The following is a 26,048-nucleotide window of genomic DNA, read 5'->3' as shown; positions in this document are numbered from 1 at the left end:
AGCAGTGTTACATCTGGTGCAGTGTCTGGGCTGACTGCGACCTTCTCAGGCCCACAGAACACCCCTGCACAGCAGGCTCCAAGCTGACGCCCCTCCCCAGAAACAGTCACAAGGCATGTCTGCTCTCTAGATCGCGCCGCAGGCCCTTGGCCATCTCTGGCTTCAGCCTCCTCTCTGTTCTCACTGCACAGCCCTAGTAGGGGTCCCTGAGGCCTGAGGGGAACCCCAGCACTAGGCCTCTCCTGTACCCAGAGGCTTCTGGTCAACTTCCCTTTCCTCATGTCCCTGGCCTGCGGGCCCCCGGGGTGACTACACAGATGGGTGGTGTTGCCCACTCCACACAGGGCTTTGCTGGGCATGGCTGGGGCCCATGGCCAAAGCACAGCATGCCAGGCAAAGAAGGGAGGCAGGCATCTGGGCAGGGTACTCTGGGCTGAATACAAAAGAGTCAGGGGCAGTGGCTTTTGAGTCAGGCCTCCAGCATTGGTGTGGGAAGGAAGGAGGACATTTCTGAGGCAGGGAAGAGCCAGGCACTCATGAGTGGCCCAGGCTGGCCGGAGGACTATGGGAAGGAGCCATGCCTGGAGGCCCTGAATGCCTGGCTTAACCTATTCCAGAGCCAGGTGTGTGCTTGGGGACTGTAGAATGAAGATACAAACGACATGGAGTCCAGACCGGCCGTGCTCAGGGAGCCCTTGAAGGCGCTGAACAGGGCTGAGGGTAGTGAGAGCTGGCTCTAAAGTGACTGCTTGGTTACTGAGTGCAGGATGTGGGGAGGGAGGCGAAGGACAGGAGGCAGGGAGACAAACCGCTGCAGTGGGAGAGGAGGAGATGAAAAGAGGGCAAATGGGAAGAATGTGGTCCAGCAGTAACAGGCTGGACTTGGGGCTGAGCGAGGCAGGAGTCTGGGAAAGGGTAGGTGTGGTTGGGTTGGCTTCAGACACACTGATGGGATAGCATGGGACCCCTGGGCACAGAGATGTCCTGGAGTAAGCTGAAATGTGGACTTGGGGATGGCATCAGGGTGACAATGGGAATGGACAGGCTCTCTTCCAGGGACGTGGGGTCAGGGAGAGAGAAAAGGCCGTGGAAGAGGGTTGAGAAGGCACTGTCATGGAATTAAGGGCCAGTGGAAAGCTGTGTTCAAGATGGCAGAAATCAGGAGAGGCTGGAACCAAGAAAGTCCTGTCGGGTTGAGTTTGGGGAGGGCTCAGGGAAGGGACGGCCTCTTTGAGAAAAGTGGTGGCCAGGGAGGGTTGCAGCAGTGGTGAGCAGGTGAGCTGGTCTGACAGCTCTGGACATTCAGAAGCCTTCGGGCTGCTATCAACCCCAGGACCTCACGGATGACACTATAGCGTGGGGTGGCAAAGTGATCCCACATGGCACAGGTGCCGTGTGATTACAAGGAGAAGGCGGGGTAAAAATGGCAATCAGGCCTTCCAGCCCAGAGTCTCAGAACTGAGGACGCCCTACAGCAGGAGGTGATGCTCAAGCTAGCTGGCCCTCCTCAATCAAGCTATCCTGCCATGTTCCACGTAGGGAAACGGAGAGCAGAGGGTCAGCCTTGGCCACCTAACAAAACCAGGGCCCAAGACCCCAGGCTGGGCCTCCAGTAATCAAGGGCCGGAACTTAGCTGACGGAGGCCTGCACCCTAGTTCCGGTGTGGGTGGAGGGGCCGGCCCTGATTTCGAAACTCGTCTTCCTCTCCTGACGCTGGCAGCCAAGTGCAGCCTCTGCAAAAGGGACTCGTGCGGCAGGCGAAGGCAGCCGTTCGCCGCGGGCGGTCCTCCGCCGGGACGGCTCTGCCGCTGCCTGGGCCTGCGCCCCTCTCTCCCCGAACTCCTATCCCTGACTTCAGGGCCCCGGGGGCCGCCTCCCCACATCGCTAGGCCTGCAGACACCGGCCAAGTGCCAGGGGAAGGTGCTTCCCACTCAGCCGGCGAGCACTTAGTGGCGTCTGCTAGTTGCTCGTCTCCAGGATAGGTGCTCCGTGATGCGAGGGGAGCCGGGGCGCCCCACTTCACCCGCAACCCCCGGCAGAGTCGGTGACCGCGGGACCTGGGGTAGGAAGACCGGGGCAAGCAAGGGGATCCGCGAGGGAAACGCAGGTATCACGGCTGTAGCAGGACCGCGGCCCGCCGCGCACGCGCGCGCAAGACCCAGGGGACCAGTGCCCGCCCCACTCGGGCCCCGCCTTTCCCTTCCGGACCCGCCACCGGGGGTCTGCGCAGGACTCGGGGCGCCTCCTGCGGGCCGCGGGAGGAGCTGTAACCAGGTCTCGCCCTCCAGGCCGCCCCAGCGGACCCGGGCCCGACCGAGGTCGGGGTGCAGACCCAAGGTCGGGCATCTCCTCGGGCGCGCGGGCCCCAGCGCGCGCTGGCCTGGCCGCGGTTGCCATGGTTGCGGGGGGACGGGGCGCACGCGAAGCCCCGCCCCGGCCCGGCGCAGCCCCGCCCGCCCCGCTGCCCGCTCCGCCCTCCCTGCCGTCCGCGCTGCCGCCGCCGCCGCCGCCGCCGCCGCCGCCGCTACTGCTGCGGGGGCCGCGGGGGGCGCAGCTGGGGCGCGGCTCGGAGGGGAGGCTAGGGGGCCGTGCCAGGCTAGAAGCCGAGGCGGGGCCGGGATGCGGCGCTGAGGCCCAGCATGGCCAGCCCGTGCCCCACCTTCCCGCTGCACCGGCTCGTCTGGGCGAACCGGCATCGCGAACTGGAGGCCGCACTGCACAGCCACCAGGTGAGGCCCCGCTGAGGCACCCGGCCCGTCCCCCGGGTCCCCCACCCAAGGCTGTGGCCTCCGTCCTGGAGGCCGCCCGCCCCTGCTCAGCTCCGCAGCGACATCCTGGGCCTTCCTCCCCTGCACAATCCCAAGCCCAGATCACCGGCCCCTCGCGCTGGAGCCTCTGGCCTCGTCTATCCTGCGCTGGGCCTTGCCCTGCTCGCCCGAACTCGCTTCCGTTTCCCCTCTAAGCCAGGCTGAGAACGAGAACCCTGGTCCTCGTCCCCAGGCTCCGACAAACTCCTGACATCCTACACCTCTGCCTGACCAGGCCCCGCCGCCAGACCCCCGGCTCTGCCCCTGCCCTCCCTCCTGCCCTCTCCTCTCCCCTGCCAGGCCACTCTCTGCCATCTCCCTGGTCAGTCTGCCGTCCTTGTTTCCCACAGCGATTCCCAGCTCTGCTCGCCCTGGCAGCTTCCCTGCCTTGCCCTCTTCTCTCCTGCCCTTTTTGAGTGTCCCGTCTCCCCCAGCACGACATTGAACAGGAGGACCCCCGCGGGCGGACCCCGCTGGAGCTGGCCGTGTCTCTGGGAAACCTGGAGTCTGTGAGAGTGCTCCTTCGACACAATGCCAACGTGGGCAAAGAGAACCGCCAGGGCTGGGCAGGTACTGCAGAGGACAGGGGCTCCCCCTGAGGCTGGCAGGCGGGGGGCAGTGAGCAGCCAGGCCTGGGGTCATCTGGAGGGCTCCCCTCAGCAGCCTGGTGCCCGCAGTCCTGCAGGAGGCAGTCAGCACTGGAGACCCTGAGATGGTGCAGCTGGTGCTCCAGTATCGGGACTACCAGAGGGCTACACAGAGGCTGGCGGGCATTCCGGAACTGCTCAACAAACTTCGCCAGGTACAGCAGGGCACAATTATGGAGGTAGGGTACCATGGCAGGGCATCACCTGGTTACTGTGCCAGGCCTTGCCTTGGAAAGGCACCCAGTTTGTGCAGTGTGCCTCCTGCCACCAGCGAGGAGGTCTATCTTGACCCCAGCTCAGGGTCACGTAGGAAAGAAAGACGGCCAGGCTCATGTGGGAGACACTGGGCCCTTTGGAAAAGAAGCCTTGTCAGCTTTGGGCCTCCTGAAGAATGCAGATTACCTGGAGCGGGGACTTCAGATTGACTCCCTGGATTATGGCCTGAGCCCCTGGAATACCTGCTACTATGCACCCTTCTGGAAGCACGCAGAGGGGCCTGGCTGGCAGAGCATACTACCTCATACCCCCTACCCAAGGAGCAGGCTCAGAGGGAGCCACTGTGCCCCCTTCACAGAGTAGGACTCTGAGACCCAGTGGAAGCAAAGGCTCCCCAGTGCCCTGCACAGGCTCATGGCCAGGTTGGGGCTGGCCCTCCACTTCCAGGTGCTTACAGCCTCATTGCCCGAAGACCATTGTAGGGCCCCACTTGGCCCACTCTCTCTTGGGCAGAGTGGTTGGGCGTAGTGGAGCCATAGCAGTGCATCCAGACTTGATGAAGGGTCAAGTGTTGTGGCTCACGCCTGTAATCCCAGCACTTTGGGAGGCCAAAGTGGGAGGATCACTTGAGCCCAGGAGTTCAAGACCAGCCTAGGCAACATGGCGAAACCCTGTCTCTACAAAAAATACAAAAATTAGCTGGGAGTGGTGGCACACACCTGTGGTCCCAGCTACTCAGGAGTCTGAGGTGGGAGAATCACCTGAGCCCAGGGAGGCAGAGGTTGCAGTGAGCTGAAATTGCACCACTGCACTCCAGCCTGGGTGACAGAGCAAGTCTCAAAAAAAAAAAAAAAAAAAAAGAGAAGGGCTGGGCTGTCTGTGGACAAGGGGCTTCTGGGCCTGCTGGAGACAGCAGCAGGCAGGACCCTGACGAGCAGCTCTGGTTTCTCTTAGGCCCCTGATTTCTACGTGGAGATGAAGTGGGAGTTCACCAGCTGGGGTGAGTGGGGACCTCTGGGCTCCCAGGGATTTGGGGTGGGGCTTTTGGGAAGACCCCCAGTGACCCCTGTGCACCCTGCAGTGCCCCTTGTGTCCAAGATGTGCCCGAGTGATGTGTACCGCGTGTGGAAGCGGGGTGAAAGCCTGCGAGTAGACACCAGCCTCCTGGGCTTCGAGCACATGACCTGGCAGCGAGGCCGGAGGAGCTTCATCTTCAAGGGCCAGGGTGAGCTCTGGACACACTCACTGCAGCATCTCGGCCCTCAGGTTCTCCCGCGGCTTGGGAGGGCAGTGCTGCCCTTTCTCTCCACTTTCCAGATGTGGAAGCTGAGGTTGGGGAAGGAGGGGGATCCAGGGGCCAAGGCTGACCCACTTGGCAGCAGGCAGCTGAGAGTACATGATCGCCCTCTCTGCGCTGCTGGCATCCAGCTCTGATTTGCACCCCCTCTGTCCACCCCCGCCGGCCGGCAGAGGCAGGAGCCCTGGTGATGGAGGTGGACCATGACCGGCAGGTGGTGCATGCGGAGACACTGGGGCTCGCTCTGCAGGAGCCCGAAGCACTGCTGGCCGCCATGCGGCCCAGCGAGGAGCATGTGGCCAGCCGCCTCACCTCTCCTATCGTCTCCACCCACCTGGACACTCGTAATGTGGCCTTTGAGAGGTCGGTCGGGGCCTGGCACACCGTGGGTGGGATGGGGACAGACAGCAAGAGCCACCCTTAATGAGGGCAGGGCGATCCTTGAAGACCCTGGTTCAGGCCTCTGGGCTCACTCACCAGGGGCTGCTCAGGGGCAGGCGGGTTGCTGCAGCCCGTGTCTCACTCAGACTGCCGGGGTAGTCGGGCTCCTGTGGCCACCTTTGTAGGGAGGGGTCAGGTCAAGATGTCCCCAGTTTCTTGACTTCTGACCTCATATGCTTTCCCATTAAGACAAAGATTTAGGCTGTGGTTCACGGCAGCTATTTGCACCAATGTTGGCTTGTCATTGGTGTGGCTGTGTTGGGGGCAGAATCCTTTGTGGGTAGCCTAGGAACCTGACCCTTCCAGCAAGAGCTTCTCTGACAACATATGCCCCCTCTTGCCTTAACAGTCAATGGAAACATTAAAAAAAAAAAAAAGCTTTATTGAGATACAAACTCATATACCATATACATCACCCATTTAAAGCATACAGTTCAATGACTTTTAGTATATTTATTCACAGATTTGTACATCACCACAGTCAATTTTAGAACATTTTTATCACCTCACAAAGAAACCCCCCACCCTTGAGCTAACTCTTCGCCAAACTCCTCATCCCCTCTCCCAGTCCTGAGCAACCACTAATCTACTTTCTGTTTCTGTAGAATTCTCTATTCTGAGTTCTCATATGAATGGAATTTTATAGTATGTTGCCTTTTGTGTCTGGCTTCTTTCACTTAGTGTAATATATTCAAGGTTCATCCAAGTTGTAGCATGTAACTACTTCATTCCTTTTTGTGGTCATTGTATGAATATACCATATCTTGTTTATTGATTAGCCCATCAATAGACATTTGGGTTATTTGCATTATTTGGCGATTATGAATAATGCCACTCTTAAGTATTCATGTGCAAGTTTTTGTGTAGACATATGTTTTTTTTTTTTTTTTTTTTTTTTTTTGAGACAGAGTCTGGCTCTGCCGCCCAGGCTGGAGTGCAGTGGCCGGATCTCAGCTCACTGCAAGCTCCGCCTCCCGGGTTCACGCCATTCTCCTGCCTCAGCCTCCCGAGTAGTTGGGACTACAGGCGCCCGCCACCGCGCCCGGCTAGTTTTTTGTATTTTTTAGCAGAGACGGGGTTTCACCGTGTTAGCCAGGATGGTCTCGATCTCCTGACCTCGTGATCCGCCCGTCTCGGCCTCCCAAAGGTAGACATATGTTTTAATTTCTCTTTCATATGTTTTCATTTCTCTTGGGTATATACCTAAGAGTAGAATTGCCAGGTTATTGATAACTCATTAATTGAGAAACTGCCAGACTGTTTACCAAAGGAGCTGTACTGGTTTACATTCCTACCAGCAGCATGTGAGGGTTCCAGTTTCTCCACATCCTCATCAGCACTTGTTATTATTCACTCATTTGTTTTCGGAATCCAGCCAGCCTAGGGGGTGAGAAGTGATAGCTCACTGTGATTTTGATTTTCCTTTCCTTGATGACTAATGATGTTGCGCATCTTTTCATGTGCTTGTGTTTATTGGTCAGTTGTATATCTTTGCAGAAATGTCTATTCAGATCCTTTACCCGTTTTTTATTTAATTTAATTAACTTATTTTGAGATGGGGTCTGGCCTTTCACCCAGGATGGAGTGCAGTGACATGATCATGGCTCATTGCAACCTCGACCTCCCAGGCTCAAGTGATCTAAGTAGCTGGAACTACAGGTTCATGCCGCCATGCCCAGCTAATTTTTAAATTATTTGTAATTATTTTATTATATCATTTAATTATTTTGTTTAGTTATTTGTAGAGACAGGGTCTACAGACTGATCTTGAACTCTTAGGCTCAAGCGATCTGCCTACCTTGCCCCCCAAAGTGCTGGTATTACAGGCATGAGCCACCACACCTGTCCCTTTACCCATTTTAAAAATTGGGTTGTCTTTTTGTTATTGAGTTGTAAGAGTTTTATAATTTTAGCTGTTACACTTACGTCTTTGAGCCATTTTAAGTTGATTTTTGTGTATAGTGGAAGGTTCTCTTCCATGTGACTATCCAGTTGTCCTAGCCCCCTTTATTGAAAAGACTATGCTTTTCCCACTGAATGGTCTTGTCACCCTTGTTGAAAATCAGTTGACCATAGATAAATGGGTTACTTTCTGGCTCCCAAGTTAGTTCCATTGGTCTACATGTCTGTCTTTATGCCAATATTATACTACCTTAATCACTATTGCTTTGCAGTAAGTTTTGAAATTGGAAAGTGTGTCTTCCTACTTTGTTTTGCTTTTTCAGGGTTATGTCAATATTTTGGGACCCTTGCATTTTATATGAATTCTATTTTCTTTTTTCTCACAACCCAGTGTAGGCAGAATATATGAATTCTAGATTCAGCTTGTCAATTTCTACAGTCAGATGGGCTTCTGATAGGGATTGCACTGAATCTATAAAGCAGTTTGGGGAATAGTACCATGTAAACAATGTTAAGTCTTCTAATCCATGAACATGGGATGTTTTTCCGTTTATTTGGATCTTCTTTAATTTATTTCAACATTATTTTATAGTTTTCAGAGTGTAAGCTTTGCACTTTTGTTACATTTATTCTCAAGTGTTTTATTCTTTTATTGTTTCTTTTTTTTGAGATGGAGTCTCACTCTATTGCCCAGGCTGGAGTGCAGTGGCATGATCTCGGCTCACTGCAACCTCCACCTCCTGAGTTCAAGCGATTCTCCTGCCTCAGCCTCCCAAGTAGCTGGGATTACAGGTGCCCACCACCACGCCCGGCTAATTTTTGCATTTTTAGTAGAGACAGGGTTTCACCGTGTCGGACCAGGCTGATCTTGAACTCCTGACCTCAGGTGATCTGCCTACCTCAGCCTCCCAAAGTGCTGGGATTACAGGTGTGAGCCACCGCGCCCGGCCACGAAGTGTTTTATTCTTTTTGATACAATTATGAATCAAATATTTTTCTTGGCCAGGCATGGTGGCTCACGCCTGTAATCCCAGCACTTTGGGAGGCCAAGGTGGGTGGATCATGAGGTCAGGAGATCAAGACCATCCTGGCCAACATGGTGAAACCCTGTCTCTACTAAAAATACAAAAAATTAGCCAGGCATGGTGGCGGGTACCTGTAGTCCCAGCCACTCAGGAGGCTGAGGCAGGAGAATAGCATGAACCTGGGAGGCGGAGCTTGCAGTGAGCCGAGATCGCACCACTGCACTCCAACCTGGGTTACAGAGCAAGACTCTGTCTCAAAAAAAAAAAAAAAAAAAGTGGTTAGAGCAGGCTGGGCATAGGGGCTCATGCCTGTAATCCCAGAACTTTGGGAGGCTGAGGCGGCCAGATCACTTGAGGTCAGGAGTTTGAGACCAGGCTGGCTAACATGGTGAAATATCATTTCTACTAAAAATACAAAAACAAAAAAAAATTAGCCAGGCATGGTGGTGAGTGCCTGTAGTCCCAGCTGCTTGGGAGACTGAGGCACAAGAATTGCTTGAACCCAGGAGGCAGGAGGCAGGGGTTGCAATGAGCCCAGATTGCACCACTGCACTCCAGCCTGGGTGACAGAGCAAGACTCCATCTAAAACAATAAACAAATAAATAAATAAATAAATAAAAAAGAAAAGAAAAGTGGTTAGAGCAGACATCTTTTATTCTTGTCTTGTTCCTGATCTTAGGGGAAAAGCATTCAGTCTTACCATTAAGTATGATATTAGTTGTGAGTTTTCGATAGATACCCTTCATCAGGTTAAGGTAATTGCCTTCCATTCCTCGTTTTTAGAGTATTTTTTATCATAAAAGGACGTTGGATTTTGTGAAATGCTTTTTCTGTGTTTATTGATATGACCATGTGCTTTTTTAAAAAATTCTATTGATACATTACATCAATTGACCTATGGATATTGAACCAACCTTGCATTCCTGTGATAAGTTCCACTTGGTTGTGGTGTATAATTATTTTCATATGTTGCTAGATTTGGTTGCCTCGTATTTTGTTGAGGATTTTGTGTCCATATTCACAAGCAATATTGGTCTGTAGTTTTCTTGTGATATATGTCTGCTTTTGGTATCTGGGTGATGCCTCATAAACTGAAGTGGGAAATGTCACGTCTTTGTCTATTTTTTCGAATAGTTTGCAAATAATTGGTATTAATTCGGCTTCAAAAGATTGGTAGGATTCAGTGGTGAAGCCATTTGGGCCTGAGCATGTGTGTGTGTGTGTGTGTGTGTGTGTGTGTGTGTGTACTTTTTTGTTGTCGTGTTTACCAGTCAGTCTCTTGACTTGTTATCCGTCTATTCAGATTATCTATTTATTCTCAAATTAGTTTTGGTGGCTTGTGCCTCACTAGGAATTTGTCCATTTCATCTAAATTATAAAATTTGTTGGTGTACAGCTATTCATTATATCCTTTTATAATGCTTTTTATTTCTGTTGCTCCTCTCTTTCATTTCTGATTCTGGTATGTAATTTTCGTCTTTTTTTTTTTTTTTTTTGAGACAGAGTCTTACTCTGTCACCCAGGCTGTAGTGCAGTGGCATGATAAGAGCTTACTGCAGCCTTGAACTCCTGGGCTTAGGTGATCCTTCAGCCTCAGCTTCCCAAGTAGCTGGGACTACAGGCATGCACCACCGAGCCCAGCTAATTTTCTTTTTTTGTAGAGATGTGGTCTCACTATGTCATCCAGGCTGCTTTTGAACTCCTGGCCTCAAACAATCTTCCTGCCTTGGCCTCCGAAAGCACTGGGATTACAGGTGTGAACCACCGCCCCCAGCCAAGTCTTCTCTCTCTTTTTTCCCCACTGTGGTCAACCTAGCTAAAGGTTTGTCAATTTTGTTGATGTTTTCAAAGAGCCAGCTTTTGGTTTCATTAATTTTCTCTATTATTTTTCTATTCTCTATTTCGTTAATCTTTACTGTAATATTTATTATTTCTTTCTGCTCTTTCTGGTTTAGTTTGCTCTTTTTCCATTGTCTTAACGTGGAAGGTTAGGTTAAGGTTATTGATTTGAGATCTTCTTTCTTTCTTTTTTTTTTTTTTTTTTTTTTTTGAGATGGAGTCTCGCTCTGTCGCCCAGGCTGGAGTGCAGTGGCCGGATCTCAGCTCACTGCAAGCTCCACCTCCCGGGTTTACGCCATTCTCCTGCCTCAGCCTCCCGAGTAGCTGGGACTACAGGCGCCCGCCACATCGCCCAGCTAGTTTTTTGTATTTTTTTTAGTAGAGACGGGGTTTCAACATGTTAGCCAGGATGGTCTCGATCTCCTGACCTCGTGATCCGCCCATCTCGGCCTCCCAAAGTGCTGGGATTACAGGCTTGAGCCACCGTGCCTGCCCGAGATCTTCTTTCTTAATATAGGCATTCACACATATTATATTACATTTACACTCCTAGGCATGTCTGTCTTTTCTTTTTTTGACATGGGGTCTCACTCCATCGCCCAGGCTGGAGTGCAGTGTCGTGATCTCAGCTCACTGCAACGTCCGCCTCCCAGGCTCAAGTGATCCTCCCACCTCAGCCTCCTGAGTAGCTGGGAACACAGGCACCAGCTAATTTTTTCTGTTTTTAGTAGGGAAGGGGTTTCACCATGTTGCACAGGCTGGTCTCGAACTCCTGTGCTCAAGCAATCTGCTGCCTCAGCCTCCCAAAGTGCTGGGATTACAGGCGTGAGCCACTGGGCCTGGCCTTTACCTGTGTCTCATAAGTTTTGATATGTTGTGTCTTTATTCCTGTTTATCTCAGAGTATTATTTATTCCTGTTTATCTCAGAGTATTTTCTGATTTCTCTTTTGATTTATTATTTGAGACATTGGCTATTTGGGAGTATGTTGTTTACTTTGCACATATTTGTGAGTTTCCAAAGTTTTTTTTCTGCTATTGATTTCTAATTTCATTCCATTGTGGTTGGAAAACATACCTTGTATGACTTCTGTCCTTTCAATTTTATTGAGGTTTTCTTTCTTTCTTTTCTTTTCTTTTTTTTTTTTTTTTTTTTTTTTTGAGATGGAGTCTCACTCTGTCACCCAGGCTGGAGTGTAGTGGCACTATCTCTGCTCACTGCAAGCTCCACCTCCTGGGTTCACGCCATTCTCCTGTCTCAGCCTCCCAAGTAGCTGGGACTACAGGCACCTGCCACCACGCTCGGCTAATTTTTTGTATTTTTTAGTAGATACAGGGTTTCATCATGTTTGCCAGGATGGTCTCAATCTCCTGACCTCATGATCCACCCGCCTCAGCCTCCCAAACTGCTGGGATTACAGGCATGAGCCACCGCGCCCAGCCTTATTGAGGTCTTTTTTTTTTTTTTTTTTTTAAGACGGAGTCTCGCTGTGTCTCCCATACTGGAATGCAGTGGTGCGATCTCAGCTCACTGCAAGCTCCACCTCCTGGGTTCACGCCATTCTCCTGCCTCAGCCTCCTGAGTAGCTGGGACTACAGTCGCCCGCCACCACGCCCAGCTAATTTTTTGTATTTTTAGTAGAGACAGGGTTTCACCGGGTTAGCCAGGATGGTCTCGATCTCCTGACCTCGTGATTTGCCCGTCTTGGCTTCCCAAAGTGCTGGGATTACAGGCTTGAGCCACCACGCCCGGCCGGTTTTCTTTTTTTTCTTTTTTTTTTTTTTTTTGAGACGGAGTCTCGCTCTGTCACCCAGGCTGGAGTGCAGTGGCCGGATCTCAGCTCACTGCAAGCTCCGCCTCCCGGGTTCACGCCATTCTCCTGCCTCAGCCTCCCGAGTAGCTGGGACTACAGGTGCCCACCACCTCGCCCAGCTAGTTTTTTGTATTTTTTTAGTAGAGACGGGGTTTCACCGTGTTAGCCAGGATGGTCTCGATCTCCCGACCTCGTGATCCGCCCGTCTCGGCCTCCCAAAGTGCTGGGATTACAGGCTTGAGCCACCGCGCCCGGCCCGGCCGGTTTTCTTAATATGGTCTTGAAGAGTGTTCCGTGTGCATGTAAGAAGCGTGTGTGTGGTTGTTATTGGGTAGAGTGTTCTGACCTGTTTATAAAGTCTAGCTGTAGTATTGTTCTTAATCTTCTGGTTCTTTGTTGATCTTCTAGTTGTTCTATCCATTATTGAAAGTGGAGTACTGGAGTCTCCAACTGACATACTTTTATTTTAGCTTTTTATTATGGAAAATTTTAAGCATATATGAAAGAAGAGATAATGTACTTACTCATCACCCAGCTTCAACATTTATCAACATCTTGCCAATCTTACTGAATCTGTCCTTCCTTACCTTTTTTTAAAATTTTTCCTAGAGTATGTCAAAGCTCATCCCAGATGTCCTAATGTTTCTAGTAAATGTTTCTGCACAATTCTAAAAGATAAGGATGTTTTTAAACCCAGCCCCGACACTATCATACCTCACAAGATTCATGCTAATTCCTCAGTTTCTTCTAGTCCCAAGTCCATGCTCAAGTGTCCCCCGCTGTCCAGGCACCCTATTCAGGGGTCCTCCATGTTTCACAGTGAGAAGGGACCCTCAGAGTTGGGCACCCCAGGCAGGCTGATTGGAGGGGGATTTGGAAAGAAAGGCTTTGGCCAGGGTGTGAGGGTACAGGTCCTCACCAGCTCCTGTTTGGTCTGTTTCAGGAACAAATGTGGTATCTGGGGCTGGCGGTCTGAGAAGATGGAAACTGTTAGCGGCTACGAGGCCAAGGCAGGAGAGGCTAGTGGTGGGGGGCTGGGGGTAGGAGATGAGGTCCAGGAACTCAGCTCCTCTCCACATCCATCCCAGAGTAGCCCTTGGGCTCTGGAAACCCTGAGCGTTTGTGGGAATTCAGCGGGCCTGAGTGCCCATCCCCTGCGGAGTACATAGGGCTCACCCACATCACGGGCCCCTACCCAGGGTACCAAGATGAAATGAGGAGCGTGTTCCTCTTGACCCTGGGGCTGCATCTCCTCGTTGGTGACTTCCCAGGGTTCAAACCCTGCCATCTCCTCTATTTTGGGGAGCAAGATCTCATCTGTCTCTGGGACAGGAGGACTTGGGTTCTGCATTGGTGAGGCTGAGTGTGGGGAGCAGGCTCTGAGCCCCCAGCTCCCCGTGTCCCCTGCTCCCCAGGTGTACAGTGCCACCAACGTGGAGCTGGTGACACGCACACGCACGGAGCACCTCTCTGATCAGGACAAGTCGAGGAGCAAAGGTAAACCCAGGTGCGCCTGCCTGCTGCCTAGTCACACCATGTGGTGGGGCCATCCTGGCCTGGGGTCAGGGGCCAGAGTTTCCCGGGATGAACTGGGAGGCCTCCCCATTCCCGTCTGCCCCCTCTTCCCCGAGACAGGAGGCTCCCAGGGTGGAGGTGGGTGGGGACAGTGCGGGCACAGTGGCCCCCTCACCGGCTCCCACCCTTTCTCCGTAGGGGGGAAGACTCCGTTCCAGTCCTTCCTGGGGATGGCCCAGCAGCACTCCTCCCACACCGGGGTGAGCCAGGGATGGGCTGAGACAGGGCCGGCGGGGGCTGAGCCTGGGCGGGAGGGCGCGCATCATCACCCTGATCGCTGAGTCTGCCCTGGAACCCACGCAGGCCCCTGTGCAGCAGGCAGCCAGCCCCACCAACCCCACAGCCATCTCCCCTGAGGAGTACTTCGACCCCAACTTCAGCCTGGAGTCACGGAACATTGGCCGCCCCATCGAAATGTCCAGCAAAGTACAGAGGTGAGGTCTGAGAGCGGGCTGGGGACTTGCCTCGGGACGGGGGCTCTTGCAGACCCCTCTCTGGGCCTGTTGTAGTGAGGGGCCCACTCCCTCAGCTGGCTTCTCTCTGGACTCCACTCCTGGAGGCAGGAGTCATGTCTTATCCATGGTCCTCAGCCCTTAGAAAGGGCTTGGCACAGATGACCAGTAGCTTGTCTTTGATGGATGGATGGTGCCACCCATGTATGGTTTTTTATTTAATTTCATGAGTACCTGCTGGGGCCAGCGTGGCACGGTGGGAAGGGCCCCCAGTGACATGGCCTGGGAGTGGCGCGTCCACCTTGGTGGAACAGAACAGTTATGCTTTTGCCCCGTGAGGAGCCCTGAGCAGGTGTAGGTGGTAACAGCAGGCACAGTGCCTGCACAAGCCTAGCACTCTCACCACCATCTCAGGAGGATTCTTTTAGCCACCACACAGTTGCTGGGATTCAAACCCTGACAGTCTTGCCCTGGGGTTTGCTGCACACAAAAGTTTGGCAACACGTGAGGCCAGCTCTGGGCTGAGGAGGAGAACGGGGCGATGGGCCAGGCCCAGAGAGAAGCCCACAGCCTGGCACCTGGCCTCCTTGTCCAGACCAGATGAGCTGGTGCGAAATCCTCAGGAGCCCCAGCCTGGGCCCAGGGAGGAGGGCAGCTTGGGCCACGTGGCCAGGACACCAGCTCCCAGGGGAGGCAGGCAGTGGCATCTGAGCAGAGCAGGGCACCCCAGGCCAGGCAGAAGGTGGGTAAAGGCAGCTGCCCACAAACCAGAGGGCAGTCCTCAGTGGAAGGGCCACCAGCGGAGCCTTACCCATGTCCTGTGGTCGGCTGGGCAGGTTCAAGGCAACACTGTGGCTGAGTGAAGAGCACCCGCTCTCCCTGGGTGACCAGGTGACACCCATCATTGACCTAATGGCCATCAGCAATGCTCACTTTGCCAAGCTGCGCGACTTCATCACCCTGCGCCTTCCACCTGGCTTCCCCGTCAAGATTGGTGAGAGGCTGGGCCCAGGCAGCGGGAGGACCTCAGGCATGGCACCCTCCCCTCAGCGCAGTCCCTGGGAGGCTACAGGGGCCGGAGGCGCAGGTGGCTGTCCACCAGGGCTCAGGTGTGGCTGTCTCCTCACAGAGATTCCCCTTTTCCACGTGCTCAACGCCCGCATCACCTTCAGCAACCTGTGTGGCTGTGACGAACCCCTGAGCTCGGTGTGGGTGCCGGCCCCCAGCTCTGCTGTCGCCACATCAGGTACCCCCACGGGAGGAAGAGGTGGCCTGCACAGCTCTCTGGTCACCAAGTCCTGCGGGTTGAGCGTGGCCCCTCTGCCGCCTGCCTAGGGAACCCTTTCCCGTGCGAGGTGGACCCCACCGTGTTTGAGGTGCCCGAGGGGTACAGTGTGCTGGGCACGGAGCGCAGCGAGCCCCTCCGAGATGAGGACGATGACCTCCTGCAGTTCGCCATCCAGCAGAGCCTGCTTGAAGCGGGCACCGAGGCGGAGCAGGTGGGACTTGTGCAGGGGGTGGGCTCTGGCCTCTGCAGCCACAGGGCAGAAGTGACAGCTATGGGCTCTGGTGACTGCAGGTGACCGTCTGGGAAGCCCTGACCAACACCCGGCCTGGTGCCCGCCCTCCTCCCCAGGCCACGGTTTATGAGGAACAGCTTCAGCTGGAGCGGTGAGCCCCTCATGGAGCTGGCTGGGTCCCTGTCCCCCGAGCCCGGGTTTGGCGGGGAGGAGGATAGCAGGAAGGTGCCAGGACCCCAGGCCCTCTGCAACGCCACCCTCCGTCAGCAGCACTGTCTGCCACCAAAGGTGGTGTGAGGGGTGGGGAAGCAGGGCCCTGCCCTGTCTCCTCTGCCTGCCACCCTGTCTTTGCCCTTGTCCTCCAAAGCCGGTCCCCATCCCCTCGGCTTCTGCCCCAGCCTTGGCGCTCACTCTCCTGCTCTTCCCTCCCCTGCCCTCCCTGGAAGGGCCCTCCAGGAAAGCCTGCGGCTGTCCACAGAGCCCAGGGGCCCAGCATCCCCTCCCAGGACACCCCCAGCCCCCGGCCCACCCAGCTTTGAAGAGCAACTTCGCCTGGCCCTGGAGTTGTCTTCACGGGAACAGGAGGAGCGGGAGCGGCGCGGGCAGCAGGAGGAGGAGGACTTACAGCGGATCCTGCGGCTGTCACTCACTGAGCACTGAGCCACAGCCCCGGGAGGGCTGGCCAGGCCACTCCCTGCCCGCTTTTGTAATTTATTTATTTATAAACTCTCTGCTGCTGGGCTTGGGGCCTGGAGCCCCAGGGATGGTCGGGCAGGGGAGACAGATGGAAATAAAGAGACTGTCGCAGCAGGGCACTCTGCTCACTGGGCTGGAGTGGTGGGGACCCTGAAGGTGGGGCGCTGTGGAGAGACACTGTGGGTGGCGGCCTCAGACCTGGGCTTGAATCCTGGCCATGGTCCCTTTAGCCTATCTGAGCCTCAGTTTCTTCAGTTGTAAAATGAGGAGACCACCCCCCACCCTCTGCCCCTCAGGGTTGAACGGAGCTGGCGAGAGTCACATGTCCTTACCAAGCAGGCGTCCTGTGACAGATCCCCTGTGCCCTGTCCTACCTGCTGGGGACCCAGTTCGTCCTGCCTTCCAGCCTGGTCTTCTGGAAACCGGCCCACGTGCCTGTTGGGGAGGGAAAGGCAGGGTCCCCAGGCCCCATTCACCTCCAGCTGGGAAGAGCCCCCACACCGACCCCTGCAGCCAAGCCCACGCCCTGGCCGTGACTGCCGCTTGTTCTCTACGGGTGGGATTGCGAAAGCCACTTCCCCCGCGTAGCTGGAAGTCCTGCCCTGCTCACCTCCGAGGTGGACCTGAGAGCCCCTCTTGAGCTTCTGGGTTATTTGTAAACCCCAGGCCGTTTTCCCCGGAAGCCTGTTTCCCAGTGGTTCCTGTGGAGTGGGAACTAGCAGGCCGACCAGCAGGGAGAAATGTTTGGGGTGGGGGCCCTTGGCCGAGGGCGCGCCGTGCCTGATCCTCTCTAGACCTGTCCCCCACCCCCCGCCTCCGCTCTGCCTCCCTAGGACCCGCCTCTGCAGGGCACAGGACGCTGGAGGCCCAGAACAGCTCAGGTGCTCCCGCTGGGCCGGGCCGGGCGCTTCCTGGGAGGGGGACCAAACTCCCGGCCTCCAGCTTCTGCCCTCAGGGTCTCCGGGCTCCGCACCTGCGCCCGTCCCCGGCCTCGCCCCTGACCTGTGCCCAGGGGCTGGGCGGGCCGAACCGCGGAGACGGGAGGGACGGGGCCGGGCCGCCCTGAGAAGCCTCGCGGGTCCGGCTGGGCGAGTGTCTGTCCCTTTAAGGGCCGCCCCCGAGGAGGTGCCAGGCCCGGGTGGCGCCGTCTCTCCTTCCTGGTCCTGCAGGGCCAGGACTGTCCGCGGGGTTCAGGGAGGGGGCCGTGCCCGGTGCCAGCCCAGGTGTCCCCGGCCTGGCCCCATGGCCCTGGTCACAGTGAGCCGTTCGCCCCCGGGCAGCGGCGCCTCCACGCCCGTGGGGCCCCGGGTGAGTGTGGACCGGCCGTGGTGCCGCCCACGCAGTTGCTGCCCGGACTCGGGAGCGCGTCCTGCCAGCCAGCGGGCTCCTCTCGAACGGGGGCATGAGGAGGGGGCTGCGGGGCTGGGGCCGGAGGGCGCTGGGGGCCTCGAGGGTCTCCGGTACTGGCGCCTGGGCACAATCCAGAGCCCTGCGCGCCTCCCTGGCTGCGGAGGCCCCGATCTGAGCGCTCCGCCCGCCACCCTCGGCGCCCACCCAGCCGACCTGGCCTTGGGCCAGGGCTCCACGGGGCCTCCCGGTGGGGCATGGACTGGGGTGGGAAGACGATTGGCATCTGGCGCCTTTTCTGGCCTCCCCCCACCCCAGAATTCCTGAGAGAGGGGAGAGGACAGCCCTCCCCGCCCTCACCCTCCCCTGGGGCTGATCTCTCGGCAGGACCCGGCGGTCCAGAGAAGGAGTCGACTCCAGCGAAGGTGAGCACCGCCTCCCCCACGCAGATACTTCCGTCTGCCCCGGGCCTGGCCACGGCCGTCCTGGACTCCCGGTGCAGGGACAGAAAGCTCCCCGGAGGACGCGCAGCCGAAGCCCGCTGCCAAATTTGTGGGGCAGCGTTTCCGGTGGGACCGGCTGGTGGGCTCGCCGTAGGGCGACCTTTGCCTTCACCGTCCCCCTGGTCAGCTGGGGCTTCCTCACCCACTGCCCTGGGCTTTGGCTCAGGTGGTGGCCACGGGCCGAACGGCAGGAGGGCGTGAGGGGCCTGAGGACTCCTGGGTCCCCGACCAAGTTCCCAGCAGCCCCTGAGTTAAACAGGTGGGAGGGGAAAGGGAGCAGCCCCCATCCCCTGGCAGGTGAGCAAGAGTAGAGGGGCTGAGAGTTTGGAAGCCCCCAAAACTGGTTCTCAGTTTGGTGGCAGCATTGCCAAGGGGCCAAGGGGTTAGAAATGCAGATGCTCAGGCCTCCACTCCAGACCTATCGACCGCGTGGGAGCCCATGAATCCGTGCAGACAAGGGCTGCAGGTGAATGTGAGGCATGCTAGACTTTGAGAGCCCCTACCCTAAGGGGGATGAGGGGCCATGACAGTTGCCCACTGCCCTACCAGGCAGAGCTTTGCAGTGCTCCGAGGGGCTGTCCTGGGGCTGCAGGATGGAGGGGACAATGATGATGCAGCAGAGGCCAGTCCTGAGCCAGCGGAGGAGCCCCCGAATGAGGAGGAGCCCCACGGGGACCAGACAGACTTCGGGCAAGGATCCCAGAGTCCCCAGAAACAGGAGGAGCAGAGGCAGCACCTGCACCTCATGGTGCAGCTGCTGAGGCCGCAGGATGACATCCGCCTGGTGAGGGCCCATCTGGAGCACCAGGGGGTGGGGCAAAGAGACACACCTGAGGGCAGAATGTAGCCCTGTGTGTGTGTGCTTGGGGAGCAATGGTGTGAGGGCAGGGAGCAGCCTGGGGAGTGTTGGGGTTACCCATACCCCAGTGACCCTGCTGTTTCAGGCAGAGATGTTTTGGCAGGGTAAGGTCATGGCTGCAGGTCTCTGGAAGGGAAAGAACAGGGGAGGTTTGTCCTGTGTGAGCCAATAGGGCCAAATTAGGTCCAAGAGGTGGGAATTCCAGAGGTATGTTTCTCCTCAACCAGTAGAAGACTTCCCTGATGACATGAGCTGTCCCTAAACGGACCAGTGCACAAGGCAGGCTTGCTGGACACCCACTGGGGGTGGATGTGCTGGAGGGACCGGGGCAGAGGGGAGGAGGATTCCAGCCACATGGAGGAAGGGAGTCCAGGTGGAGCCGAAGCACTGGTGTTCAAATGCTTGTGGAGACAGCTCGCCGTCCTCCGCAAGACATGGCAAACAGGATGCAGTGAATCTTCTGTAAAACTGAATTTACGACAGAAATATCATCCCCTATTGTGAGATTTTGTCCTTAGTATTTCTTTGGTGATAAACATTTCTCAAATGAAATGATAGCAATGGCAAGTGACAGGGTTTAAAAAACAAAAACAAAAACAAAAAACCTCCTTCTTGCTGGGCACGGTGGCTCATGCCTGTAATCCCAGCACTTTGGGAGGCTGAGAAGGGAGGACTGCCTGAGCCCAGGAGTTCAAGACCAGCCCAAGAAACATAGGGAGACCTCATCTCAATAAAAAACTTAAAAATGAGCCAGGCATGGTACATAGGCCTGAGGTCCCAGCAACTTGGGAGGCTGAGGCGGGAGGATCATGTGAGCCTGGAGTTTGGGGCTGCAGTGAGCTGTGCTGGTGCCACTGTACTCCAGCCTGGGCAACAGAGTGAGACCCTGTCTCAAAACAAAAACAAAAACAACCTCCTTCCTCAGCAAAAACAAAAAATGTGCAACCTGTGTCAGTCCCATTCCCCACTTTTTTCCACACAGTCCCTCCTTACCCACTGATTTTACATCGGGGAAGAAGGGGGATGGGAGAGGAAGGAGCAGTGTCAGCGCTGTTCTGGGCCTGGGGTGTCTAGGTGGGGAGCAGGGTCCTTGGGGCCACTTTGACCCTGGGCTCCTCATCTCTCCCAGGCAGCCCAGCTGGAGGCAGCCCGGCCTCCCCGGCTCCGCTACCTGCTGGTAGTTTCTACACAAGAAGGAGAAGGTCTAAGCCAGGATGAGACAGTCCTCCTGGGTGTGGATTTCCCTGACAGCAGGTTCGAGCAGGGAGAGGAAAGGAGGGGCAAAGAGGTGAGGGACAGGGGGGACAATGGCTTTCCCTCTGTCCCCTGCCAGCTCCCCCAGCTGCACCCTGGGCCTGGTCTTGCCTCTCTGGAGTGACACCCAGGTGTACTTAGATGGAGACGGGTAAGCAGTGGCAACTGGAGGTCGGGGGGCAAGAGGGTGGAATAACTGAGTGTGACAGATGTGACGGGGCCTGGGCACCGGGGTACAGTAGAACTTTAGGTTGGGACTCTGGGGACTGCTCCCAGCTTCATGTCAGATTCACTGTGATCCTGAGCAAGGCACCTGACTCCTGGGCCTTGGCTGTATCCAGCAAAAGGACAGGTTCTCTGTCGCAGAACCTGGAGTCCGGCCTCACCTGTGCCTGGTCTCCTGCAGGGGCTTCAGCGTGGCGTCTGGTGGGCAGAGCCGGATCTTCAAGCCCATCTCCATCCAGACCATGTGGTAAGGACAGAGGCTGCCTGGACTCAGGCCAGCCTCTCCTTCGAAGGAGGCTGCAGGGCCTGGGGAAGGGCAGCAAGGGAACAGTGTGACCCAGCCTCTCCTCCTGTCTCAGGGCCACACTCCAGGTATTGCACCAAGCATGTGAGGCAGCTCTAGGCAGCAGCCTTGTACCAGGTGGCAGTGCCCTCACCTGGGCCAGCCACTACCAGGAGAGACTGAACTCCGACCAGAGCTGCCTCAATGAGTGGACGGCTATGGCCGACTTGGAGTCTCTGCGGCCTCCCAGTGCCGAACCTGGCCGGTCAGTGTGGGGAGGGGAGGGCCTGGGTGGACGGGGAAGGCAGGATAAGGCAGTGGGAGGCATGGTGGAGAGGGGAAGGGGCCCCTTGACTGAAGGGCTTTGCTCCCAGGCCCTCAGAACAGGAGCAGATGGAGCAGGCGATCCGTGCTGAGCTGTGGAAAGTGTTGGATGCCAGTGACCTGGAAAGCGTTACTTCCAAGGAGGTAGGTAGAGGGCCCGGGGAACGAGTCCCCTCCAGCAGGGGCCGCGAGCTTGCCTTTCCTGGGAGCCCTCCCCACCTTGCCTGTCTCCAGTCCTGAGCCATTCCTGGATGCCTTGGCCTTGGCCCTAATGCATCTAGATGGGACACGATGCTGTCCTCAGAGGCCCCAGAGGGAAGGTGGCGGGTCAGGCACTAGGAGAGCTCCAGCCTCTCTTGCCCTGGGCTCTGCCTGCAGATCCGCCAGGCACTGGAGCTGCGCCTCGGGCTCCCCCTCCAGCAGTACCGTGACTTCATCGACAACCAGATGCTGCTGCTGGTGGCACAGCGGGACCGAGCCTCCCGCATCTTCCCCCACCTCTACCTGGTGAGCTGCAGCCGGGCCTGGGCCTTGGGGACCGCTGGCAGCTGCGAGGGTGGGGGCCAGGAGCAGAGGCTGGAGGAAAGGGGGAATGTGCTGTTCGCTGTCTCCCAGGGCTCAGAGTGGAACGCAGCAAACCTGGAGGAGCTGCAGAGGAACAGGTAGGGCTATGAGCCCCTTGGGCTGCCCACCCCATCTTCCGTTCTCCTGGCCTCCCTGCATTCGGTGGTAGCCAGCTTCAAAAACCCCTGGACCACCCTCAGCAGCTGCCAGCTCTGCTTCTAACTCTGTTCTGGGGCTGTTGCCCTGGTGTGGGCTCCCAGGTGGGGACAGGAGACCCACTGGCCAGCCCCCGCCCAGTCTCCTCCCTTCCCCGCACTGTGAAACAAGGACAGAAACAAAGGGCCTCAGCCACGCCAAGACGAGAAGCAGCAGAGCCCACTGCTGTAACTGCCTTGGACAAGCAGAAAAAGGCTCCTCTTGCGTGTGCCTGTGGTCCCAGCTACTCGGGAGGCTGCGGCAGGAGGACTGCTTGAGCCCTGGAGATTGAGGCCGCAGTGAGCCGTGATCATGCCACTGCACTCCAGCCTGGGCAACAGAGAGAGACCCTGTCTCTAAAAAATAAGAAAAAAGAAAGAAAGAAAGAAAAAGCCTCTTTTCCACCTTGCCCTGTCTCAGGGAAGAAGGAACTGCCCTTCTCCCCATGGGGACCTGGCTGTCTGCTCTGACAGGTACCTGTCATCTGCCCACCAGGGGCTTCTGGGAGACCTGCTGTAGCCCGTGTCACCCCCTGCTGCAGACCCACACACTTTCAGCTTAGGTCAAAAGCTGTTTTCTAACTCATTTCCGAGAATAACGGAAGGGCTGGAGTTGCAGTTGAGCCAGCTGTATGAACCAGATGAGGAAACAAGCCCAGCAGGGTAAAATGATTGGTCCAAGGTTGCAGCCATCTGACAGCTGGGTCACTTCTCCTCCCACTATAACTGCTGCCTCCATGTGACTTGAAACTTAGAGCTAAAGAGAGGCCCAGGGGCTGCCAGGTCTGATGGCCAATGGGCCTGATGCCTCTGCCCACGTCAGCCTGGTCTTGGGCTTCTGGGACAGGGTCACCCACATCTTGAACATGGCCCGGGAGATTGACAACTTCTACCCTGAGCGCTTCACCTACCACAATGTGCGCCTCTGGGATGAGGAGTCGGCCCAGTTGCTGCCGCACTGGAAGGAGACGCACCGCTTCATTGAGGCTGCAAGGTCGGTCTCTAGGCTTTGCTGCCTGCCCCACTGTGGCTTCAAGAGGCCCCCAGTGCCCTCCTCCTGCCCACTCTGCCATCAGCTGTGCCATTCCTTCCAGCCCTCAGTGTCCTTCGCTCCTCCTCTACTCTCAGTTGGTTGTGAGCCCTTTACTGGCCCTCCCCTGCAGGAGGTGGGTCCTTCATGGTGAGGGGAGGGTGCTGAACCTGGCCCGCTTCCAACAGAGCACAGGGCACCCGCGTGCTAGTCCACTGCAAGATGGGCGTCAGCCGCTCGGCGGCCACAGTGCTGGCCTATGCCATGAAGCAGTATGAATGCAGCCTGGAGCAGGCCCTGCGCCATGTGCAGGAGCTCCGGCCCATTGCCCGCCCCAACCCCGGCTTCCTGCGCCAGTTGCAGATCTACCAGGGCATCCTGACTGCCAGGTATGGGATGGGAGTGAGTGGCAGGGGGTGAGTAGGTGGGTTTGCTGGGGGTGGCTGCTGGGTCACTCAGAGCTGACTCAGGGCCACCTCCTCACAGCCGCCAGAGCCATGTCTGGGAGCAGAAAGTGGGTGGGGTCTCCCCAGAGGAGCGCCCAGCCCCTGAAGTCTCTACACCATTCCCACCTCTTCCGCCAGAACCTGGGGGTGGTGGGGAGGAGAAGGTTGTGGGCATGGAGGAGAGCCAGGCAGCCCCAAAAGAAGAACCTGGGCCACGGCCACGTATCAACCTCCGAGGGGTCATGAGGTCCATCAGTCTTCTGGAACCCTCCTTGGAGCTGGAGAGCACCTCAGAGGCCAGTGACATGCCAGAGGTGAGGCTGGGGCTGGGGGAGCTCAGCTTGCAGGGGTGGGGGCCATAAGGAGGGAGATGGGGAAAGACCAGGATGGGCATTTGACTGTAGACCTGAGCAGGGCGTACCCCAGCTAAGTCTGGCCCACCTATGCAGGGTGTCCTGGTAGGACCCAGGGGGCCTGGTCCCAGCCTCCTTCACAGTCAGTCCAGTACCTCTTAGTACCCAGTGTCTCCAGCCTGTCCCATGAGTACCCCTGAAGACGGGCACCAGCCACGTCCTGGGCCCCTGAGAACAGCTGAGACCCAGTGAAGGCACGTGGGGGCGCTGTAGGCACAGGCTGGAGAGGGGTCATGGGGGCAGGGCGGAAGCAGCACCTGTTTCCAGGGCTCCTGGGTGAGCCAGCCCCGGCCGGGGTCGCCAGCAGGTTCTAGCCAGACCACAGGACTAACTGTCTAAGGGGCAGAGCTCCCTCCCCAGGCCATGAGCTCCACAGGCCCCTGACGGCCCTGGGGGCGATCTCTAACCCCATGGTGGGGAGGCTAAGGTAATCTCTGAAGCCCCTCCTGGGTCTGAGGCGCAGGACCTCAAAGGATGGGGTGGGGAGGAGAGTGCACACTCACACCGCCCAAGTCCTGCCTAAGTGAGCACCCTCAATGCCAAGTGCTGCGGGCACAAGCCTAAAACTGGGAGCCAGGCCCTGTATGGGACTCAAGGTCAAATGGCTGACTTGGAGGAAGGAGTGTCCACTGAGGGCAGGAACATCTGGAAGAGGCTTCCTGGAGGAGGTGTGGATGGGGAAGGATAGGGAGGCGTGGCGGGTTGATGGGCGGGTGTGGGCATTGCGAAAGGCAGGAGGTCCTCACCCAGCACTGGACACACGCATCCACCCAGCCCAGGTCAGGGGCTAGTGCCAGCACGGGTTTCACCTGCCGGCTGCCTGTGCAAAGCCAGAGGAAGGATAGGAGGGGCGGAGGGCAGGGAGGCCTGGGTCTCCAGAGAGCTGAGGAGGGCTTCTGGGGGCCAGAAGGAAGCTACGAGCAGGCAGGGTTCAAGCAGCAGGCAGCAGGGCTGGGGTGTTGTCCTCCCTCCTGGGGAAGCATGGCTGTGGACAGCTTGGCTTTTGACTTGGGTGCCACAAACATTCCGGCCCTCGCCTCCTCCCGGCTCTGTGGTTGGCGCCCCTGCCCCAGATCTTCCTGGCTCTGCTTGGGTGCCCCATGGCTTCTATGTCCTCACACCTGTCCAGGTTTTCTCTTCCCATGAGTCTTCACATGAAGAGCCTCCACAGCCCTTCCCACAGCTCGCAAGGACCAAGGGAAGCCAGCAGGTGGGCAAGGGGCCTCAGCCTGCCCTGAAGTCCTGCCAGTCAGTGGTTGCCCTCCAGGGCAGTACCCTGGTGGCCAACCAGACCCGGGCCTTCCAGGAGCAGGAGCAGGGGCAAGGGAAGGGAGAGCCCTGCGTTTCCTCTACGCCCAGGTTCCGGAAGGTGGTGAGGCAGGCCAGCGTGGACGACAGCGGAGAGGAGGGTGAGGCCTGAGCCCTCACACATGCCCACGTTCCCCTAGACACTAAATAGAGGATCCACAACTCTTTGGAGAAACACCCTCACGTCTGTCGCTGCACATTCTTCTCAGCTCCGCCCCACACCCCTGTCACTACAGCCTCACCTCCTACAGCCTTAAGTCCCAGACCCATGTCCACCTGTCCAAGGGCTCAAGACTTTCTACTGGGATGTGGTAGAGGGATTGAAGGTGCCTTTGGGGCCAATAGCACCCTAGTTTCATTCTCAGCTCTTGCCCTGAACACTCACCTGTGTCACAGAATAAAAACAGAGTTTCCAGCACAAAAAGGCTCATGCCTCTCCCCCGCTCCCCCTCCCTGCACCTCCTATCCTCTCCCAGTTCATTCCTGGAATCAGTCAGGCCAGGGAACCAGTGGCCCCAAAGGCAGGCGGATCCTCAGGCCCCAGCTGTGGGAGGCTGGAAGGGCTGGCAGGTCGCTTCCCTCGTCCACTTCAACCGGTCCAGGTCTTTGCTGCTGTCCCCAGACCTCCTGTGACACCACGCCAGATTACAGGGCGCCAGGCCAGAGAGAGTCTGCTGTTTGTCCTTTGTGGCCTCTGGCTAGTCAGTTTTTCATAGCCTTATAGTATCTGACTTTGTATTGAGAAATAAAACACATTTTCATATTCGGTTATTTTCAATGTGACAATGAAGCTGTCTGTGTTGCAGTCAGACCCTTCTCTGCTGGCTGGGGAAGGTGGCCGCCGCTTCCTCCCAGCAGTCTCCTCACAATTCCCAGGTGGCTGGTGACAGATCTATTTGGGGGAGTGCCGTGTTTGGGTGTGGCGCAGGAGGAAGATTGGGTAAGAGAAGAGAGGAGGTCAGTGCTATCTCCCCATCTCCTGGGGCAGGGCCTGGTACATGTGACCTGCTCACACCCACTCAGGCAGGTCGGGCAAGGGAACAAGTCCTCACCGGGCAGCAGGCAT

At 56.9% G+C, this 26,048-nt stretch overlaps 2 protein-coding genes and 2 long non-coding RNA genes across 16 annotated transcripts; 3 read left to right on the top strand and 1 right to left on the bottom strand.

Annotated features, from left to right (window-relative positions):
• Window positions 1–1,684: 1,684 nt before the first annotated feature.
• ANKRD13D (ankyrin repeat domain 13D) lies at window positions 1,685–16,346 on the top strand. 5 transcript variants are annotated; one of them, XM_077962055.1, is made up of 16 exons: window positions 2,463–2,731; window positions 3,003–3,131; window positions 3,244–3,379; window positions 3,487–3,611; window positions 4,627–4,672; window positions 4,754–4,897; window positions 5,143–5,332; window positions 12,933–12,999; window positions 13,405–13,486; window positions 13,703–13,764; window positions 13,868–13,998; window positions 14,853–15,010; window positions 15,146–15,262; window positions 15,352–15,515; window positions 15,596–15,687; window positions 15,983–16,346. In XM_077962055.1, the coding sequence occupies exons 4-16, from the start codon at window positions 3,522–3,524 to the stop codon at window positions 16,194–16,196; spliced, it is 1,557 nt and encodes a 518-aa protein (XP_077818181.1). In that variant the 5' UTR covers window positions 2,463–2,731; window positions 3,003–3,131; window positions 3,244–3,379; window positions 3,487–3,521; the 3' UTR covers window positions 16,197–16,346. The 5 variants fall into 5 exon arrangements, with proteins under 5 accessions (XP_077818180.1, XP_077818179.1, XP_077818181.1 ...); XM_077962054.1 differs by lacking the exons at window positions 2,463–2,731; window positions 3,003–3,131 and adding an exon at window positions 1,685–2,109; XM_077962053.1 differs by lacking the exons at window positions 2,463–2,731; window positions 3,003–3,131 and adding an exon at window positions 1,685–2,109 and having other exon boundaries at window positions 15,146–15,283.
• On the top strand, window positions 11,301–12,683 carry LOC144334090 (uncharacterized). Its single transcript, XR_013403513.1, has 2 exons — window positions 11,301–11,596; window positions 12,225–12,683. It is a non-coding gene; the product is annotated as an uncharacterized LOC144334090 (long non-coding RNA).
• On the bottom strand, window positions 12,448–17,329 carry LOC144334091 (uncharacterized). The gene is made up of 2 exons (XR_013403514.1): window positions 16,843–17,329; window positions 12,448–16,667 (listed from the first exon to the last, which is right to left on the bottom strand). It is a non-coding gene; the product is annotated as an uncharacterized LOC144334091 (long non-coding RNA).
• Window positions 16,831–25,760, top strand: SSH3 (slingshot protein phosphatase 3). 9 transcript variants are annotated; one of them, XR_013403246.1, is made up of 15 exons: window positions 17,379–17,540; window positions 17,967–18,004; window positions 18,632–18,866; window positions 20,071–20,195; window positions 20,275–20,346; window positions 20,602–20,667; window positions 20,780–20,968; window positions 21,078–21,171; window positions 21,406–21,534; window positions 21,643–21,689; window positions 22,633–22,779; window positions 23,004–23,204; window positions 23,400–23,575; window positions 24,804–24,884; window positions 24,981–25,760. XR_013403246.1 is itself a non-coding variant. In XM_015113523.3 (15 exons), the coding sequence occupies exons 1-15, from the start codon at window positions 17,475–17,477 to the stop codon at window positions 25,092–25,094; spliced, it is 1,878 nt and encodes a 625-aa protein (XP_014969009.2). In that variant the 5' UTR covers window positions 17,379–17,474; the 3' UTR covers window positions 25,095–25,760.
• Window positions 25,761–26,048: the final 288 nt, after the last annotated feature.

Source organism: Macaca mulatta, chromosome 14 (genome assembly GCF_049350105.2).
Source record: "Macaca mulatta isolate MMU2019108-1 chromosome 14, T2T-MMU8v2.0, whole genome shotgun sequence".
NCBI classification, from domain to species: Eukaryota; Metazoa; Chordata; class Mammalia; order Primates; family Cercopithecidae; genus Macaca; species Macaca mulatta.
This window is presented reverse-complemented; position numbering and strand designations above follow the sequence as displayed.